The sequence below is a fragment of the Stomoxys calcitrans genome, chromosome 3 (assembly GCF_963082655.1).
Source record: "Stomoxys calcitrans chromosome 3, idStoCalc2.1, whole genome shotgun sequence".
NCBI classification, from domain to species: Eukaryota; Metazoa; Arthropoda; class Insecta; order Diptera; family Muscidae; genus Stomoxys; species Stomoxys calcitrans.
This window is the reverse complement of record NC_081554.1, coordinates 110538481-110558427: the sequence shown is the minus strand read 5'-3', so window position 1 is coordinate 110558427 and position 19947 is coordinate 110538481. Positions and strand designations below refer to the sequence as shown.

The window sequence follows — 19947 nt, the reverse complement described above, 5'->3', positions numbered from 1 at the left end:
TACTCCTTCGAAAGTTAGCGTGATTTCGACAGACAGACGGACGGACGGAAATGGCTAGATCGGGGTCTTAAACGCATATTTCGAGGTGTTACAAACAGAATGACGAAATTAGTATACCCCCATCCTATGGTGGAGGGTATAAAAAATGTTATCGTAGGGCGACATGAACTTTATTATGATTACGCCATTCGGTGAATGGAGGATTTTGTGTTATTTCTATTTTGAAGGCGATGGACTGTTTTAATGCGAGGTACAACTATATTTATAGTACTGCATATGTTGGCATAGGCGTCGATTAAGTGTCTTGTAGCACTACATAGTTATCAACCATGATAAAGGGTGATTTTTTTGAGGTTAGGATTTTCATGCATTAGTATTTGACAGATCACGTGGGATTTCAGACATGGTGTCAAAGAGAAAGATGCTCAGTATGCTTTGACATTTCATCATGAATAGACTTACTAACGAGCAACGCTTGCAAATCATTGAATTTTATTACCAAAATCAGTGTTCGGTTCGAAATGTGTTCATTCACCGTTCAGCGATGAGGCTCATTTCTGGTTGAATGGCTACGTAAATAAGCAAAATTGCCGCATTTGGAGTGAAGAGCAACCAGAAGCCGTTCAAGAACTGCCCATGCATCCCGAAAAATGCACTGTTTGGTGTGGTTTGTACGCTGGTGGAATCATTGGACCGTATTTTTTCAAAGATGCTGTTGGACGCAACGTTACGGTGAATGAACACATTTCGAACCGAACACTGATTTTGGTAATAAAATTCAATGATTTGCAAGCGTTGCTCGTTAGTAAGTCTATTCATGATGAAATGACAAAGCATACTGAGCATCTTTCTCTTTGACACCATGTCTGAAATCCCACGTGATCTGTCAAATACTAATGCATGAAAATCCTAACCTCAAAAAAATCACCCTTTATTTGTCTGTGTACATCGCAATCATTTACTTTGATCACCTTGGAAAAAATGTCACTTATTATGTCAGGCGGCTTATTGGTCGAGCTCACAGGGTAAATCGTGTTTAATTGAAGTTTTAAAATATTTTAAATATTTTGCGTGCTTTTAGGTGTTTACTTTTGAAGCGTCCACTAGACCACAACACCAAATAGCATTATAGTTCTAATAACTGCATATACCCAGTGCATGACGCGCGGACTAACTCCCAACTTTGACTCTTGTTTGAACTGTTGAGTGGAGCGGACGTATTGTTATTTCACTCAGCAAGAATGTTCCTGTAACTCGAAATACGTCATTATTTTTGAGAGAAAAATTAAAGGCACTCAAGGATATAACTGCGATAGAAGTATCCATTAGGCGGTTGATGATCTGCGTCTGTTTCCAGTGGAGCGGCAGATCTAGAGCCCGAGAGTAGGCTTAGAATGGACTCCAAAGACCCAACAGCAGCGGTGGTGCTATCAGGCCGTATCATGTTATCTGCTACGGAAACCTCGACTAGTGGAGCGGCTGCTCCAGGCTCCACTAGCCGACAGCAGGGGCTTTTGATGAAGACACCTGGTTCGAGTCTTTTTATTCTTTCTTCGCATGCCTATTATTTACCTATGCCATCGGTCTTTCCGGCAAACCAACACGCTCTTTAAGAGGTTGGAATAACAGAAGACACATCGCTCTCAGATTTATGAAGAGGCTTGGTGCGAATGATCCTACGACTCTCACTAATAGGGAGAGAGACTCCCTATAATTGGCTCGGGGATTCTCTGAACAGGCTACCCCAAAGTCAGCACAGCAGAAGTGTTCAACTAGCTCTATAGTGCAAGTCAGTTTGAAAAGGATGATTAATCCTTGGATGACGGATACCTTAGAAGGTTTAATAGAATATAAAAATAAACTTCTGTTACAAAGAAGGAAAAATAAGGACAAGAAATGCATAAATGAAATCCTCAAAAGAGTGGGTAAGGTCATAAAAAAATGTAGTAAGAATTTAATGAAAAATTACTATAGGTATAATTTGCAGAAATAAAGTGGTGATATGAATAAGACGTGGAGGTTTTTAAATAAACAGATTGGGAAACATTAAACAAGCCTATCAAGAATTTCGTTATTCTGTTTGTAACTCCTCGAAATAATCCTCTAAGACACCATAAAGTATATATATTCTTGATCGTCATGATATTTTATGTCGAACTAGCCATGTCCGTCCGTCTGTATGGTGAAAGCACGCTAACTTTCGAAGGAGTAGAGCTATCCGCTTGAAATTTTGAACAAATTCTTCTAATTAGTGTAGGTCGGTTGGGATTGTAAATGGGCTATATCGGTCCACGTTTTGATATAGCTGCCATATAAACCGATCTGGGATCTTGATTTCTTGAGCCTCCACAGGGAGCAATTCCTATCCGATTTGGCTTAAATATTGCATGACGTGTTTTGTTGTGCCTTCCAACAACTGTATTAAGAATTGCTCAAATCGGTCCATACCCTGATATAGCTGCCATATAAACCGATCTGTAGTTTTGACTTCTTGAGCCTCTAGATGACGCAATTATTATCCGATTTGGCTGAAATTTTGCATGAGGTGTTTTGTTATGTCTTTCAACAACTGTGCTAAGAATAGTTTAAATTGATCCTTAACCTGATATAGCTGCCATATAAATCGATCTAGCGTCTTGACTTCTTGAGCTTTTAAAGGGCGCAATTTTTATCCGATTTAGCTGAAATTTTGTAAAACGGCTTCTCTTATGACGTTTAACATACGTGTCGAAAATGGCATGAATCGGTTTATAACCTAATGCAGCTCCCCTATAAACCGATCACCCTATTTTACTTCTTCAGTCCCTAAAGTGCTTAATTCTTCTGACTTCTACTATGGTCTCCAATATACAGTTTAATTATGGTCCGAAATGAACCATAACTTGATATTGTTCTAATAACATAGCAACTCTTTTCTTTTATCCTTTGTTTGCCTAAAAAGAGATACCGTGACAAGAGCGCGACAAATGCGATCCATGGTGGAGGGTATATAAGATTCGACCTGGGCGAAATTAGCACGCTTTTACTTCTTAATATTATGATAGACGAGGCTAATTTTCCCGATGTACTTAAGCTGCAGAAGATAACGCCTATTCCGAAATGTTCAAATATTCAGTTAATTCAGAACTATTGACGTATAACTACACTTTCCACTGTTAGTAAGATTATTAATGGAAGAGTTATTTTTTTGCAGCTGACTGATTACCTTGAGGAAAATTGTATATTATTTGAGCGTCAGTTTGGTTTTAAAAAGGGATCTGGAATGAACAAATGTGCAGTTAACCTTATTGATAGCATATGTGATGGATTGGATAGAGGCCATAGAGGGGTAGCGGGTGTTTTCCTTGATCTTACTAAGGCATTCGATTTAGTTGATCATGATATCCGGAAACTTAAAGTCATTGGGCTCACAGCCAACACCCTTTTATTGTTTAAAAGCTGTTTGGCGAATAGGAGACAATATAATCTTTAGATATAGCTACTTAAAAGACCTAAATTTTTTTATCTTGTACTTATTAGTATTTGGTCCAAATCGGAACATATTGTATTTCGGTATAGCTGATATGGGGCACAAGGTATGCATTTTTCATCGGACTTTGATGAAGGGTGGTGTACATATATACCCGAGGTAGTGGGAATCCAAAGCTCGGCCCGGGCGAACTTAACGCCTTTTTATTTGTTTTTTTATACCCTCCATCATAGGATGGGGGGTATACTAATTTCGTCATTCTCTTTGTAACTACTCGATATATTCGTCTGAGACCCCATAAAGTATATATATTCTTGATCGTCGCGACATTTTATGTCGATCTAGCCATGTCCGTCCGTCCGTCTGTCTGTCGAAAGCACGCTAACTTCCGAAGGAGTAAAGCTAGCTGCTTGAAATTTTGCACAAATACTTTTTATTAGTGTAGGTCGGTTGGTATTGCAAATGGTTCAAATCCGTCCATAACCTGGTATAGCTGTCATATAAACCGATCTTGGGTCTTGACTTCTTGAGCCTTTAGAGGGCGCAATTCTCATTCGATTTGACTGAAATTTTGCACATTGTGTTTTGGTAACACCTTTAACTACTGTGTTAAGTATGGTTCAAATCGGTCCATAACCTGGTATAGCTGCCATATAAACCGATCTTGGGTCTTGACTTCTAGGGCCTCTAGAGAGCGCAATTCTTACCCGATTGGAATGAAATTTCGCACGACGTGTTTTATTATGATATCCAATAACTGTGCTAAGAATGATTTAATTCGGTTCATAACCTGATATAGCTGCCATATAAACCGATCTGGGATCTTGACTTCTTGAGCCTCTCGAGTGCGCAATTCTTATCCGATTGGAATGAAATTTCGCACGACGTGTTTTGTTATGATATCCAACAACTGTGCCATGTATGGTTCAAATCGGTTCATAACATGATATAGCTGCCATATAAACCGATCTGGGATCTTGACTTCTTGAGCCTCTACAGGTCGCAATTATTATCCGATTTGCCTGAAATTTTGTACAACGGATCCTCTCACGACCATCAATATACGTGTTTATTATGGTCTGAATCGGTCGATAGCCCGATACAGCTCCCATATAAATCGATCTCTTTATTTTACTTCTTGGGCCCCCAAAGGGCGCATTTCTTATTCGAATTGGCTGACATTTTACACAGGTCTCCAACATATAATTTAATTTTGGTCTAAACCGGATTATATCTTGATATCGCTCTAATAGCAGAGCATATCTTTTCTTATGTCACTTTTTGCCTAAGAAGAGATGTCGGGAAGAGAACTCGACAAATGCGCTCCATGGTGGAGGGTATATAAGATTCGGCCCGGCCGAACTTAACACGCTTTTACTTGTTTTTTTTTTTTACATTTATGTACAATAAATTATTTGTCTTAAATTAAAAAAAAAAATAAAATTTATATTAATTTGTCATTGTAAATTTTGATATATAAATTGGAGACGTAATTTGTTTTTTGCCAGCTTGCCTCTATAGGCGCTGAGGCATAATTAAATGAATGTATATATTTTATTTGAAAGTAAAGGAAAAAATTAAAAAAAAAAAACAAGTAAAAGCGTGTTAAGTTCGGCCGGGCCGAATGTTATATACTCTCCACCATGGATCGCATTTGTCGAGTTCTTTTCCTGGCATCTCTTCTTAGGCAAAAAAGGAAATAGGAAAAGATTTGCTCTGCTATTAAAGCGATATCAAAACACATCGTGCAAAATGCCATTCATATCAGACAAGAATTGTGCACTATAGAAGCTCAAGAATTAAAGTCCCAAGATCGGTTTATATGGCAGCAACATCAGGTAATTGACCAATTTAAACCATATTTGGTAAATTTGTTGGATATCATAACAAAACACGTCGTGTAAAATTTCATTCCAATCGGATAGGAAATGCGCCCTCTATACGCTCAAGAAGTCAAGACCCAAGATCGGTTTATATGACAGCTATATGAAAACATGGACCGATATTGCCCATTTACCAACCGACATACACCAATAAGAAGTATTTGTGCGAAATTTCAAGCGGCTAGCTGAACTCCTTCGGAAGTTAGCGTGCTTTCGACAGACAGACGGACAGACATGTCTAGATAGGGGTCTTAGACGCATATTTCGAGGTGTTACAAACAGAATGACGAAATTAGTAAACCCCTATCCTATGGTGGAGGGTATAAAAAATGTTGTCGTAGGGCGACATGAACTTTATTATGATTACGCCATCCGGTGAATTGAGGATTTTGGTGTTATTTCTATTTTGAAGTTGATGGATTATTTTAATGCGAGGTACAACTTTATTTATAGTACTGCATATGTTGGCATATACGTCGAATAAGTGCCCTTGTGTCTTGTAGCACTACATAGTTATCAACCATCAAAAGCAGGGGCTCTTGACGAAAACACCTGGTTCAAGTTGCAAGGACAAGGCCGAACCTATCTTTCTTCTTTGCATGCCTATAAATTGCCTAGGCCATCGGCCTTCCACGGAAAACCAGCACGCTCTTTAATAGATTGGAATAATAGAAGACGCATCGCTCTCAGGTTTGGTGAACTCTCAGGTTTGGTGCGAATAATCCTAAGACTCTCACAAATAGGGATAGAGACTCTAAATTCGGAAATTGCACCGCAGTCAGCCAAAAGGCTGCGGTCACCTGGACGGCATCCCATGCCTAAAAGAACTAGGGCGAACAATAGTACGATGGGTCCAAGAACCTTAGCTAATGTCGTTAGGGACAGTTTGATGATGGCAGTTGTCGAAAAGGGAGAAGAACAGGGCTGTATACTTTACCTCCTTTTTTTAATTGGTTATGACAGAATATTTGTTCCACTAGCCGAACGTAGAATAGCATTCCAAGCGCCTCGATCTTCTGCGCTCATTCTAAAACTTCGGGCTTTTTGTCTTCCCGGTTTGCGTGTACCACCGTATTTGCCTTCAAAATACTTATTTGCTGGAGCTTTTTCATCCATTCTAACAACATGACCCAGCCAAACCAGCCGTTGTATTTTGATGCGTGTAACTATGCTATCGTCGTCATACAGCTCATACAGCTCGTGGTTCATACGTCGCCTATATTCTCCATTAACGCAAACTGGACCATATATTTTACGAAGAATCTTTCTCTCAAATACTCCAAGCAGACAGTATCAGTGTCTTGTATAGTGTAATCTTCGTCTGTCGAGAGGTGGCCTTGTTTCTAGACTTCTTACTTAGTCCAAAGTAGCATCTGTTTGCCAGTATTATTCTTCGCTTAATTTCAAAACTAATGTCATTCGTTTGGGTTACGGCGGTGCCGAGGTAGACAAAGTTAGGTAGACATCCATTTAGTCTTATTACCATTTACTGCCAGACCTTTTTTCACTGACTCTCTTTCGATTCTTTCAAAGGCTGCAGTTGCTACTTCCGGTGACCGACTCATGATATCGATGTAGCCGGCATAGGCGAGTAGCATGTGTTCTCTTGTGATTAGTGTACCATATCTATTCACATCTAGTATTATCTTCTCCAACAGGATATTAAAGAGATCACACGACAGGTTGTCTCCTTGTCTGAAACCTCGTTTGGTATTAAATGGTTCGGAGAGATTCTTTCCTATCCTTACTGAGGAACGCGTATCAGCTAGTGTCATCCTGCAGAGTCTTATTAATACCAGGGATACCATGCTCAGACATGACTTGAAATACCTTTAAACGTAAAGGAGTATCGAAGGCGGCTTTGTAGTCAACAAACAGATGGTAGGTGTTGATTTATCCTTCTCGGGTCTTTTCCAGGATTTGGCGCAGTGTGAATATCTGGTCTAGTGTGGATTCACCAGATCTAAAGCGGCATTGATAGGGCCCAATTATCTCATTTACTTTAGATTTTAATCATTCACACAGTACGCTCGAGAGTATCTTGTATGCGATGGGGAGGAGACTTATTCCTCTGTAGTTGACATATTCCGTCTTGTCTCCTTTTTTGTGTACGGGACATAGTATGCTGAGGTTCCAATCATCGGGTATGCGTTCGTCTAGCCAGATTGCGCAGATAAGCTGATACATACGCCCTATCAGCGTGTCCCGTTCGGTCTTAAATAGTTCAGCGGGTAACCCGTCGGCTCCTGCTGCCTTGTTGTTCTTTAGACGGATCACTGCTACTTGGACCTCATTCTGACTAGGAGGTAAACATTCTATACCATCATCAGGGATTGGTTCTGCGGTATCCTCTTCGCCGTCAACGTTGGACACAAGCAGTTAGGTAAAATGTTCTTTCCATATCCTCAGCATGTTATCTGTGTCAGGAGGATGTGCCTGCACCAAAGCCATCGGTTTGGTGTTTAATTGTTTGGTAGAATTTCCGGACTTCATTCTGACTCCTGTACATCTCAATTCGCTCACACTCACGTCTTTCCATTTCCTTTTTCTTTCTGCGGTATAGACGTTTCTCCTCTATCCTTTTGTCCCGATACCTCTCCTTCATCTGGCGCGTTACTACTGATTGCAGGGTTGCTCTATATGCCTTATTCTTGGCTTCAGTAGCATCTCGACACTCTTGGTCGTAGCATGGGTTTCTTGGAGGAGGCTTCCGGTACTCAAGTACGGATTTCGCGGCATTTTCCATAGAGTGGACAATAGTTTGCCACTGCGCCATTATATCATCGGGACAAGGAGTGCTTCATCAAGCAGTTGGGTCAGTCGAGTGGAGTATGTCGCTGCCATTTGTTGTGTTTGCAGCTATGTTGAAATCTGGTGCTACAATCTTTTTTGGCGCGGCGAAATCTATCAGCCTCAACCTGGACGTTATCTCGTGGAGGCTAAACTTTGCGACAAAAAATGTCGTCCTTCCCTATTTTCGCAATAAAATCTCCCAGAACGATTTTAATATCATGGGGCAGCGGTCATATTCTCTCTCTAGGCGCTCGTAGAAAATATCATTGGTCTGCTCGTCCTTGTCTTCCGTCGGGGCATGGGCACAAATAAGGCTAATGTTGAAGAACTTGGTTGTAGTGTTGTAGTGACGCCATTCCTAGTTAATCGCACTTCCTGTAAGGCGGTAATATCTGCCTTGTACTTCTCTAATACATCCGCAATATCGTATACTGCACCTTCTCTATATAGAGTGCGGACTTTCCAGGTGCAGATCCGCATATCATGGTTCTTTTTTCGTTTGCGTGGGTCGTCAACGTTGGGGGGGGGGGGTCCGTTTTTACTATTCCTTTGTCTCTCATAGTAGTTCTAATAGTTTTCCGGGGGCGGGTTACTGGCCCAGCGCCCCAACCGCATGGGATTTGTAGGATTGCACTTGTATTCCTCATTGTGGCGAGCCGCTTACTGCAAGATCCGACGCTCCCCGCCAAACGCTCCTAACCTGGAAACAGACGCTGATGTTAGGCATTGCTTATTTGAAGGCGCCAATAACTCGCCTTGTCATCTCGAGTATCATTGGCACTCAGCTAGTGCCACCTGACTCCTCACTGAGACTCTCCTCTTGAAAATCGCCGACCGCCCGCGGCCGCATTTTCAGCTACTTCACATAAAATCGGAGCTGGTATCGAGGCCAATACAGACTAATTGCCTTCGGGGATCAACGCTCAATTGAAATGTATCGTTGTACGCTAAAAAAGATTGGTGACATCTGGCCAGGTGCAGCACTAGATTTTGTCAAGAAGCAAGATATTCCTTCTCGACCAATGGCCCATGCTTGGATACCAAGGATTCCCTCAGATTCTGAATCGATACTTGGAAGACGAAGGGAATGTAAGATTGGGAATCTTTCAACCACCGACTGGAAGATTGGATGGGGCTGATGGTGACCGGAGACATGCAGTATTCGTACTAAACTCCGGCTGTCAACAAGTCGGAAGGAGTTGTATACTTCGGATTCAACAAGTTGAAACTGAAGATCTATAGAAGCGGTGGGGTTGGGGAATCAGGAGACGACTCAGCAGTTGTTGCTGAACACTTACCTGAAGAGTTATCGACCACATCGTTTAAGTCTGACGTATTGCAATAGACGAAAATTCGCCTGTCATGATCAAGACAGGAGGGGATGGCATCGAAACGGGACCCGACAAGCCCTGTATGGGTAGGTCACAAAGTTGTGCCCCAGCGGGGAAGCACGGAACTCAGAAAGAACTTCGACAGCAGCAGTTAGTAAAGCATCTAAGGAGAAAGCGTCCACACCGCAAGTGCTCAGTGTCCTGACGAAGAGTGGTTTAGTTTCTCACCAGCCACTGGATGCGTACGGAAGCTCATCACGATAAGTTCTAACGAATCTTGTGAGGATGAACTCCTGGCGGAATCAGAATCCTGACTATGGATAAATCTCCACCATTGTATGTGGCGCTTCGGCGGCTCTAAAAGTCCTCCCGATGGCTGGGGGATTTGACATGGTTGTTATCCAGGAACCATGGGTGTGTGGAGGGATTTAAACTTCTCAAGGGTACGGGGAATGCAAGACACAGAGCCTGCATTCTTGCAAAGAGTAGTCTAAAAGTCTTTCTTCTTCCGTCGCTAAGCACTGAAGATTAAGTAGTAGCCAGCCTTGAAATAAACAAGGCTCATTACTGGCTGGCTTCCCTATATATGGCACACGATTCAGAGATTCCGCCTTCAAACCTTAAGTCGCTGGTTGAAGCTGCTTCTGTTGGGAAGAAAAATTCGGATGTCAATATGTTGCAATATGGCGATCATTAATAAAGGAGATAAACCGACCTCTATTATCAGGAACAGGCAGGAGGTACTAGATATTATCTTTGTATTGGAAGATATAAGTGGAAGGGTATGCGATTTTCATTCCGAAAGCAGGAAACCCCTACCACACCAAGGCGGAAGATTTTCGTCCTATTAGTCTGTCATCCTTTATGCTGAAGACTCTTGAGAGGTTCATAAAATTATATATTAGGGCAAAGATCCCTGGTGATCGCCTGTCCCAGCAGCAGCATGCACATAGTAAAGGCAAATCCCCTGACGACCTAGTCGGCTACATAGAGGGTTCTCTCTCTGTCAAGGAATATACAATGGTACCATTTCTTGACATGGAAGGTGCTTTCAATAACGTAAAATCGACGTCAATCGTGAAGGAATTGGAGTCTCTAAGCATCAACTCTACCGTAAGAAAGTTACTAAAAGGTGCATTACGGGAGGCTTGGGATCTGTGGATATAAAAATATGGGTCAGCAGAGGAACTCCTCAAGGAGGTGTACTGCCTCCTCTACTTTGGAACATAGCTATTAACAATATATTGTATTATTATCTCTGGAAGAAAAAGGCGTAAAAGTAGCCACGTATGCTAATGACGTGGCAATTGCGTTTAAGGGAAAGTTTCCCAGCACTCTGAGAGATATACTTCAGGAAGCTTCACGTGCAACAGCACGTTCAAGAGGGCTACCGGAAGTGGTCTTGGAATAAATCCGTGCAAGACAGAAGTAGTTCTTTTCAGCAGGATATACAAGTTGCCTACAGTGGAACCTGTCTCCTTGGGTGGAGAGAATTCCATTTACAGCAAGCGCAAAATACCTGGGTGTTTTGCTGGACAGGAAATTGAACTACAAATCCAACATTTTGGAAAGGGCAAGAAAGGCAACTCTTGCCCTATACACCTGCAAGAGAGCCATTGGCAAAAGTTAGGGGTTTAGATCGCGTGTCATGCATTGGGCAGTTGTCAGACCTATAGTGATATATGATGTTGTGGTCTGGTGAACGGCGCTTTAAAAGTCCACCTACTCCTTAATACTTTACCGGATCCAAAGGATGGCTTGTTTGTGCATCACAGCCGCACTGAGGACGACACCATCTGATGTACTGAATTTAATGCTTCATCTTATGCCTCTGGACACTGTGGCTACCCAAATTGCAGCGACCACTGCCGTGAGGTTAAGGTAGCTTTCTCATTGGTCATGTGGCGGCTAAGGACACTGTGTTATCCTTGATATAATATCCGATGTTGCAGTTAGTGTGGATTACACCCTACCTGAGCCGCTTTTTGATAAAAATTACTGTACCACTATTCTTGATAAAACCGATTGGAACTACGATATCCCTGGTAACGGAATTTACATAGAATTCTATACGGATGGTTCCAAACTAAACGGGGTGTACTCTAAAGATTTAGAACTGGTCATATTGAAGAGGTTAAACGACCACTGCAGTGTGTATCAAGCAGAGATCCTTGCAATTAAGGAAGTGGTGGAATGGCTAAGATATAATGTCAATCCGACGATTGGCATAAGTATATTTTCTCAGACAGCCAAGCAGCCATTAAATACCTGGAGAACGTATTTCTGAACACAAAAACCGACCTCGACTGCCGCAGATCTCTCAGCGAGATGGCTGAACAGTTCAAAATTAACTTGTTCTGGGTGCAGGGCCACAGAGATATCCCAGGAGACTGTAAAGCGGACGAGCCTGCGAGACTAAGAACTTCCCTACACATTTCAAGGATACTTGAATCAGTGGGTATGCCTCTAGCGACATGGCAGCTAATTTTTAGGACCAGACCCCAAGGACCACGACAGATAGATGGTCACAAAGAGGGGACTGTGAGCATTCCAAAACTATGTGGCCTAATCTAGACTTGAAGAGGTCTACCGCTTTGTTGACATTGACTAGAACAGACGTCTCAGTCATTGTGTCCGTCATGACAGGTCACTGTCTAACCGGAAAACATTCTGACAGACTGAAGGTTGCCAGCAACGACTTTTGCAGAATCTGCGAGGACATCGAAGAAGAACACCTTCTGTGTGTGTGTCCCGCACTAGCAGTCAGAAGGAGTTCCACTTTAATTTCTCATTTCTTTGAGAACCTATCTGATTTAGCGGATGTGAACATTCGCAAGTTATTGGGCTTTTTAAAGCGATCAGTATGATTCAATGGTAGGAACTAGAAGGCATCTTCCTTCTTCTGTTCCTGTGGTATCACAATGAACGGAAATGTCTTAGTGAGTCTGATGCCAGACCGCCACTTAAACCTTACCTTACCTAACATTGAGACCCCTGAGTCTAGCCCAGTCATTTGCCATATACAAGACCCTTTTGGCCCTTCTGCATAGCTGGTTCGGATCCTTACCCTTAAGAAGTATTATAACATCGTAGGCATAGTAGACGGGTTCAAAACCCTCCTCAGTCAGCATTCGTAATAGTTAATTTATGGTGGTCACCCTAAAGTGTGGCGATAAAATGCTGGCCACCTGTGTCATGCCCTTTACGTACCTTAGACCAGTACCGGTCCACCCGGTACTGGTCTATGGTCTATAATTGGATCAATGTGTCGGTCCACACATTGTTAAATGCCCCATCGATGCCAATGCAAGCGCCAATGTGTACGTCTTGGCATCGAAGGATTCTTCTATTTTATGCACAACCTCGTGCAGGGCAGTCTCCACCGGCTTTCCCTTGACATAAGCATGTTGTTTGTATTTGAGCAGATCGCTGGATGTCCTACTCTTTATCATGATATCTACAATACGTACGAAAGGACATAAATCATATAAGTCTAAAGGCTTTTGGTGTTGCATAACTTGCGTGCCAGGCTTTCGGAGCATATGCAAGTCCTAGGCACGCTGTGAAAATAGTGGCTAGATGAGGCGCCTGGTAGTCGGTCTCTTTTGTACCGGATATATTCCATCAGGTCCGAGTGACTTAATTTATCTGAAGCTCCTCAAGGCTTCCGTGGCCATAAATTCCATCATAATAAGCCTTCGATCAACCTCATTACTCCATGGGTCCCGTCGTATCCTGTATAAAATGGGTTTTCATCAAAAGCCTCAACATATCCTCCGTTGTCTCTGCTCCCACTCCCATTTAGTCTAATGAGGTTTAATGAGTTAGTTTCTAAAAATGATCATCAAATATTTATTCAAGACATCATAGTTGAAGCAACACAGCTTTTTTTGAATTAGATTAGAATAGTAGAATTTAATTCGAGGAAGAAACTAATTCCCTGGGAGATTTAAGGATTGAAAGAGCGCCTCGGTAACCGAGTTGGTAGCGTACACCGTTTGTCGTCGAAGAAAGACTATGGCATCACTATGAAATGAAATTGCCTAAGTTAGGCTATTAATCAGATTGCCACTATAATTTAACCTAACCTATTACAGGTACAATTGCACTAATTGCCCCAATTTTTTGCAGAGCTTCGTTTGCCACCAAAACCAACAACAACGCCGACCCCGTACGTACATACAACGGCGAAGAGCAGGCGTAAACAACCATCAAATATGAACAAAGGCCTTAACGAGGTGGTGCGAGCCAAGGAAAATCACTTCACTAATCAAGAGAACGATGTCCTCGGTGGCGGTAATGCGCAAGGTATTAACATTATCAATGGATTTGTAGTCGGGCCAGCAAATGGCATCAATATCGTGAATGGTTTCTCTAATGGAGCTGAAGGTAAGCTACGATTAGAATCATTCCTCGACCTCATATAGTAAAGGGTGATTTTTTAAGAGCTATAGGAAATTTTTTCAGAAACAAACACATAAAATTCAGAAAAATGCATGAAATCTTTACTTAATTTAAAGTCCGGTTCATATAATTGAATGTTTGAAGATTATTTCATGTAAATGTTGACCGTGACTACGCCTTAAGCGGATGGACCATTTCCGCCTAGTCCAATTGTGGTATACGCTTTCCAACATTTCGGCCGGTGTCTCACGAATAAATGCTTCAATGTTATCTTCCAATGCGTCAATTGAAGCGGGCTTGTCTGTATAGACTCAAGATATATTCATTTGCAGGTAGAAGCAGTTGCCCAACAACAAAATATTGAGTGCATTATCTGTCTAAATCAGTGACTAGTGCAACTCTGGCTTTGTGTATATTACGAGTTCACGCAATTTTTCGTTGTTAGGGTTTGTTATGGCTCTTAACTAGATTGCACACACATAACGAAAACTCTTTGACGGATAGTTCACTTGGCGGCAAAAAATTGTGCTCATCTGTTTGATGTATGATACCTGGTCATTCTACCATGTATAGACATGAGCTTTAACATAACCATACAAAAAATAGTCCAAAGGCGTTAAATCGTACGACCTCGAAACTACTTTCGATAGTGAAATAAAATGATCACAGAACTCGCCTCTCAATAAGTCCACGCATGCTGTGTGACATGTGGCACCGTCTTGTTGAAACCACATGTAATGCAAGTCGAGCTCTTGCGTTTTGGGCAAAAAAAGTTGGATATCATCTCACGACAGCGTTCACAATTCACAGTTACGTTGCGATTCACATTACCTTTGAGGAAGTACGGTTCAATGATGCCAGCAGCCCATAAATCGCACCAGACTGACTTTTTCTGGATACATTGCAAGTTCTTGCAAAGGTTGATCATCACTCCAAAATCGACAATTCTGCTTATTTGCATAACCAAGCTCATTTTTGGCATTTTGATAATAAAATTCAATAATTTGCAAGCGTTGTCCGGTTATTAGACATTCATTGTTAAATTATTGACGTTTGACAGTGAAACACAACTCGAAACGTGCATGAGATTTTTAAGCCAGTGTAGCCAAAAAGATAATAGCTATAAAATAACCCTTCATTTTCAAATTGTCATTACCAATGAGTTACGAAAACATTTTCAGTTTCATTTCACCTTATGAATAGTTCAAAATAAGAACAGAAATGGCATATAAAAATGAACAAGTAAGAGCGTGCTAAGTTCGGCCGGGCCGAATCTTATATACCCTCCACCATTGATCGTATTTTTCGAGTTCTATGCACCATAAGATGGGGGGTATACTAATTTCGTCATTCTGATTGTAACTACTCGAAATATTCGTCTGAGACCCCATAAAGTATATATATTCTTGATCGTCGTGAAATTTTATGTCGATCTGGCCATGTCCGTCCGTCTGTCCGTCCGTCCGTCTGTCTGTCGAAAGCACGCTAACTTCCGAAGGAGTAAAGCTAGCCGCTTGAAATTTTGCACAAATACTTCTTATTAGTGTAGGTCGGTTGGTATTGTAAATGGGCCATATAGGTCCATGTTTTGATATAGTTGCCATATAAACCGATCTTGGGTCTTGACTTCTTGAGCCTCTAGAGTGCGCAATTCTAATCCGATTGGAATAAAATTTTGCACGACGTGTTCTGTTATGATATCCAACGACTGTATTAAGTATGGTTCAAATCGGTCCATAACCTGATATAGCTGCCATATAAACCGATCTTGGGTCTGGACATCTTGAGCCTCTAGAGTGCGCAATTCTTATCCGATTGGGATGAAATTTTGCAGGACGTGTTTTGTAATTATATCCAACAACTGTGCTAATTATGGTTCAAATCGGTCCATAACCTGGTATAGCTGCCATATAAACCGATCTGGGGTCTTGACTTCTTGAGCCTCTAGAGTGCGCAATTCTTATCCGATTGGAATGGAGTTTTGCACGACGTGGTTTGTTACGATATCAAACAATTGTGCCAAGTATGGTTCAAGTCGGTCCATAACCTTATATAGCTGTCATATAAACCGATCTTGGGTCTTGACTTCTTGAGCCTCTAGAGGGTGCAATTCTTATCCAATTTGAATGAATTTTGGCACGTAGTATTTAGTTATGATATCCAACAACTGTGCCAAATATAGTTAAAATCGGTTCATTACCTGATATAGCTGTCATATAAACAGATCTGGGGACTTGACTTCTTGAGCTTCTAGAGGGCGCAATTCCTATCCGATTTGGCTGAAATTTCGCAAGACGTTTTTTATTGTTACTTTCAACAACTATGTCAAATAAAGTACATGTCGGTTCATAACCTGATATAGCTGCCATATAAACCGATCTGGGATCTTGACTTCTTGAGCCTCTAGAGGTCGCAATTATTATCCGATTTGCCTGAAATTGTACGACGGATCCTCTCTTGACCATCAACATACGTGCTTATTATGGTCTGAATCGGTCTATGGCCCGATACAGCTCCCATACAAATCGATCTCTCTATTTTACTTCTTGAGCCCACAAAGGGCGCAATTCTTATTCGAATCGGCTGACATTTTACACAGGTCTCCAACATAATATAATTTAATTGTGGTCCAAAGCGGACCATATCTTGATATCGCTCTAAGAGCAGAGCAAATCTTTTCTTATATCCTTTTTTTTTGCCTAAGAAGAGATGCCGGGAAAAGAACTCGACAAATGCAATCCATGGTGAAGGGTATATAAGATTCGGCCCGGCCGAACTTAGCACGCTCTTACTTGTTTCAAATAAGATCAGTTTATATAGCATACTAGCTATATAAACCGCTGCGCCTTCTTTTACTTTACATTTGATCTATATTGGTCTACGAATTTAAATTTGGATGTAAGGTGTACTCCATTCTTAAAATACTTCATTGCAGCCCGATATTCTCATGATGTCTGATTTAGTGGTGTTTTTGGGGGAGAGGCAGTCCCCCATATACTTTGCCCTGAAAAAAAATTAGGATCGTGCTTTTCTCTCAAATACCGTTTATTTAAACCCCATATTGCCATTGGCTTAAGAGGAGTTTACAGGATAAGGCATCCCCCAAACATATGGCCCCAAAATAGGTTATCAAATTCGTTTTCCAACCTTAAATACCTTTTATTTGAGCCATATATTGGCATGGTTGAAAAAATTTTTTCCTTTGGAGGTGTTTTGGGAATGGGGTGATGCCCTAAATACATGGTCCTACATTTGGATATCAAATTCGTATTCTACTTCCAAAAACTTTATTTGAGCCCCATATTGCCATGGTCACTAAAAAATTGCTGTTTGTGGGGTATTTTGGGTACCAATTCTTGTGAAAATGGGTATCAATTCTTGCTCTACCTCCCAATACCTTTCATTTAAGCAACGTACTCTATTCTCATATATCTATATATCATTTATTTGAACCCCATATTGCCAAAATTGGATATCAAATTCATTTTCGAATCTCATTAAAACTCCTTATTGCAAAAGTCAACAAATACGTCCGGTTAGGGTTTTGGCCCTAAAAACTATGAATATTTAGTTCCACTCTCTTTAAGACCCAAATTTTCTTGGTGAGCAAATACGTCATATTTGGGGGTTGTTATGGTGGTGGAACGTTCGCTAGACAGTTGGCCCCTAATGTTGATATCAGATGCGTAGTCTACTCCCTCATACTTTTAATTTGAGCCCCATATTTCCATAGTTGGCAAACATGACCGGCTTGGGGAGTGTTTTGGGGGATGGGCGGTCACTCAGTGAGTTGGCCTTGAAAATATATATCGGATTGGTGTTCCACTTTAAAAACCCTCTAATTTGAGCCTCATATTGCAATAGTCAGAAAATACCTACTATTTGGGTATTGTTGTGGGGTGGGGTGGCCCCATAGACACTTTTCCCGAATTTTGATATCAAATTCGTGCTTTACTCCCAAAGACCTTTCATTTGAGCCCCATATTGCTATGGTCGTAAATTTGTCCCCTTTGGGAAATGTTTTTGGGGAAGGCGGCCCCCAAATACTTGGTCCCATATTTGGATATCAGATTCGTATTCTACATTCAAATACCTTTTATTTAAGACCCATATCCCCACGGTCAGTAATTAAGTTCTGTTTGGGGGGTGTTTTGGGAAAGGGGAGGTTAATGCCTTTCATTTGAGTCCCATATTGTCATGATTGGTCTTAATAGGTGTTAGGTAGGTTTTAGGGGGGGGGGACAGCCCCCCCTAGGTACCCCATCCGAAATTTGGATACCAAATTATGAGAGCACACAAAATTTCGCATAAATCGCACCACCCATCTCCGAGATCTGGCGTTTCTGAAAATTAGGGTAAGGGGGAGGGTCCGCCCCCCTTTCAGATATCAAAAAATGTAGTACCCTATTTTCACCACGGGATCATTATGCACCATCTGTGAAAATTTCAAGATAATCGGTTCAGCCTTTCTGAGTTTATAAGGAACACACAAACATACAAACAAACAAATCTACAAACAAACACAAATTGATTTTTATATATAAGATATGTCAGACTATGGACCGTTGTTGTCATAGCTGATTCAAGTAAAATTTCAGGCAAATCGGGTAACATTTACGGCCTCCAGAGACTCAAAATATCAAACGTGATGTTGGAAGTCATAGCAAAAATTGCGTGCACGGTTTCAGCACATTCGGATAACAATTGCGGCTTCCAGGGACTCAATATATCAAATCGGGTGATCGGTTTATATGACACCTCTGATAGATTACAGACCGACCCATTGTGTTGCCAAATCGAAAAATGTTGAATAAATTTCTGCAACTTTTGAACGAATAGAGATACATACACGAGAGTTAATACAGTCAGTGCTGAGGTGTTTTCCAATAACTATGCAAAATTTAGCGCTCTAGTGGGTCCAGAGGCTGATACATGGAGCTAAAAATTGTTTACGACGAGGATGCCAAATTTTGAATAGTTTGCCAAACATTCAACTATGGACCAATTCCTCTTTTAAAATAAAGAACCCTTAAAAAAAAAAGAAAAAAAAATAAACAAAACAAAGTATGCTGAAAAATCTGGAATGTCTTTCATGGTTTATGAATTGGTGGGCATAGGTTAGGTAAGGTTGAAAAGAGGGTGCGAATATTAATCTGTCCCATGCCACTATGGACACACACCTAAGCCAGTTATCGGCTTATTCTGCGCTCTAAAAACTAAAAAGTAACCTTGAAAAAGAAAATTTTAAGTAAAGAATTCCGTGCTACTTATAAAATCATTAAATTTTTTCCATGCCATTTACCTAAGTTGAATTATGTCTGGTATTGTGTCCTCACCTAAGTATCGGTTCCTTATATACATAGGAAATGCTCCAACGTCTCATCATTTTCCCCACATTCCCTACACATACTAACACTTGCCCCACCGATTTTACATAGTTCTATGTGTCCCGTTAGGATACCAAAAGCTATACTGCCATCCTTCTTACTTCCCTTCAGTAATAGCCTCGTCCTCTCACAATCCGGATCGCCCCATAGGATTTCCACCGCCCTATCGACTGTTTCACTGTACCATGCGTTCGGCAGTCCTCTGGCCTTCGCTGGCAAATCGTCTGCCCTTTCCTTCCCCGTTATTCCGTTATGGCTCGGCATCCAAACGATCCGGATTGTGCCATTCACAAAGAAGGCGTTAATCTCATTCTTACACTGCAAGACTGTTCGTGACCTTAACGTCCTGGTTGTTATTGCCTTTATGGCCATTTTACTATCCGTAAATATGTGCCACTTGCAGCAGTACCTGGCACTCGACCTCGCGATGGTATGAGCAACTCCCATCCTCAATCTATTCTCCCAATGGCTTAAGTCTCATAACTGCAGTGGCTGCCTCACACTTAATCTCTATGTCAGTGGGTCGGATATCTAACATAGTATAGTGGGAGTGGTTCTCATCGCTCCGCCTATGGCAAAACAACATGTTCTCTAAACCTGTTGAATGGTCGTTATGTTGCACTTTTTCTCCATAGCAGTCCACCAAACTACTGAGGCGCAAGTAAGTATTGGTCTAATCA

General features: G+C 41.4%; 1 protein-coding gene across 1 annotated transcript in view; it reads left to right on the top strand.

Annotated features, from left to right (window-relative positions):
• Window positions 1–19947, top strand: part of LOC106092176 (lachesin) — a 318974-nt gene that overhangs the window by 282602 nt on the left and 16425 nt on the right. Inside the window, exon 8 of the mRNA XM_059365183.1 lies at window positions 13608–13865. Coding sequence (XP_059221166.1) covers window positions 13608–13865 — 258 coding nt within the window. The remainder of the gene's footprint in view (window positions 1–13607; window positions 13866–19947) is intronic.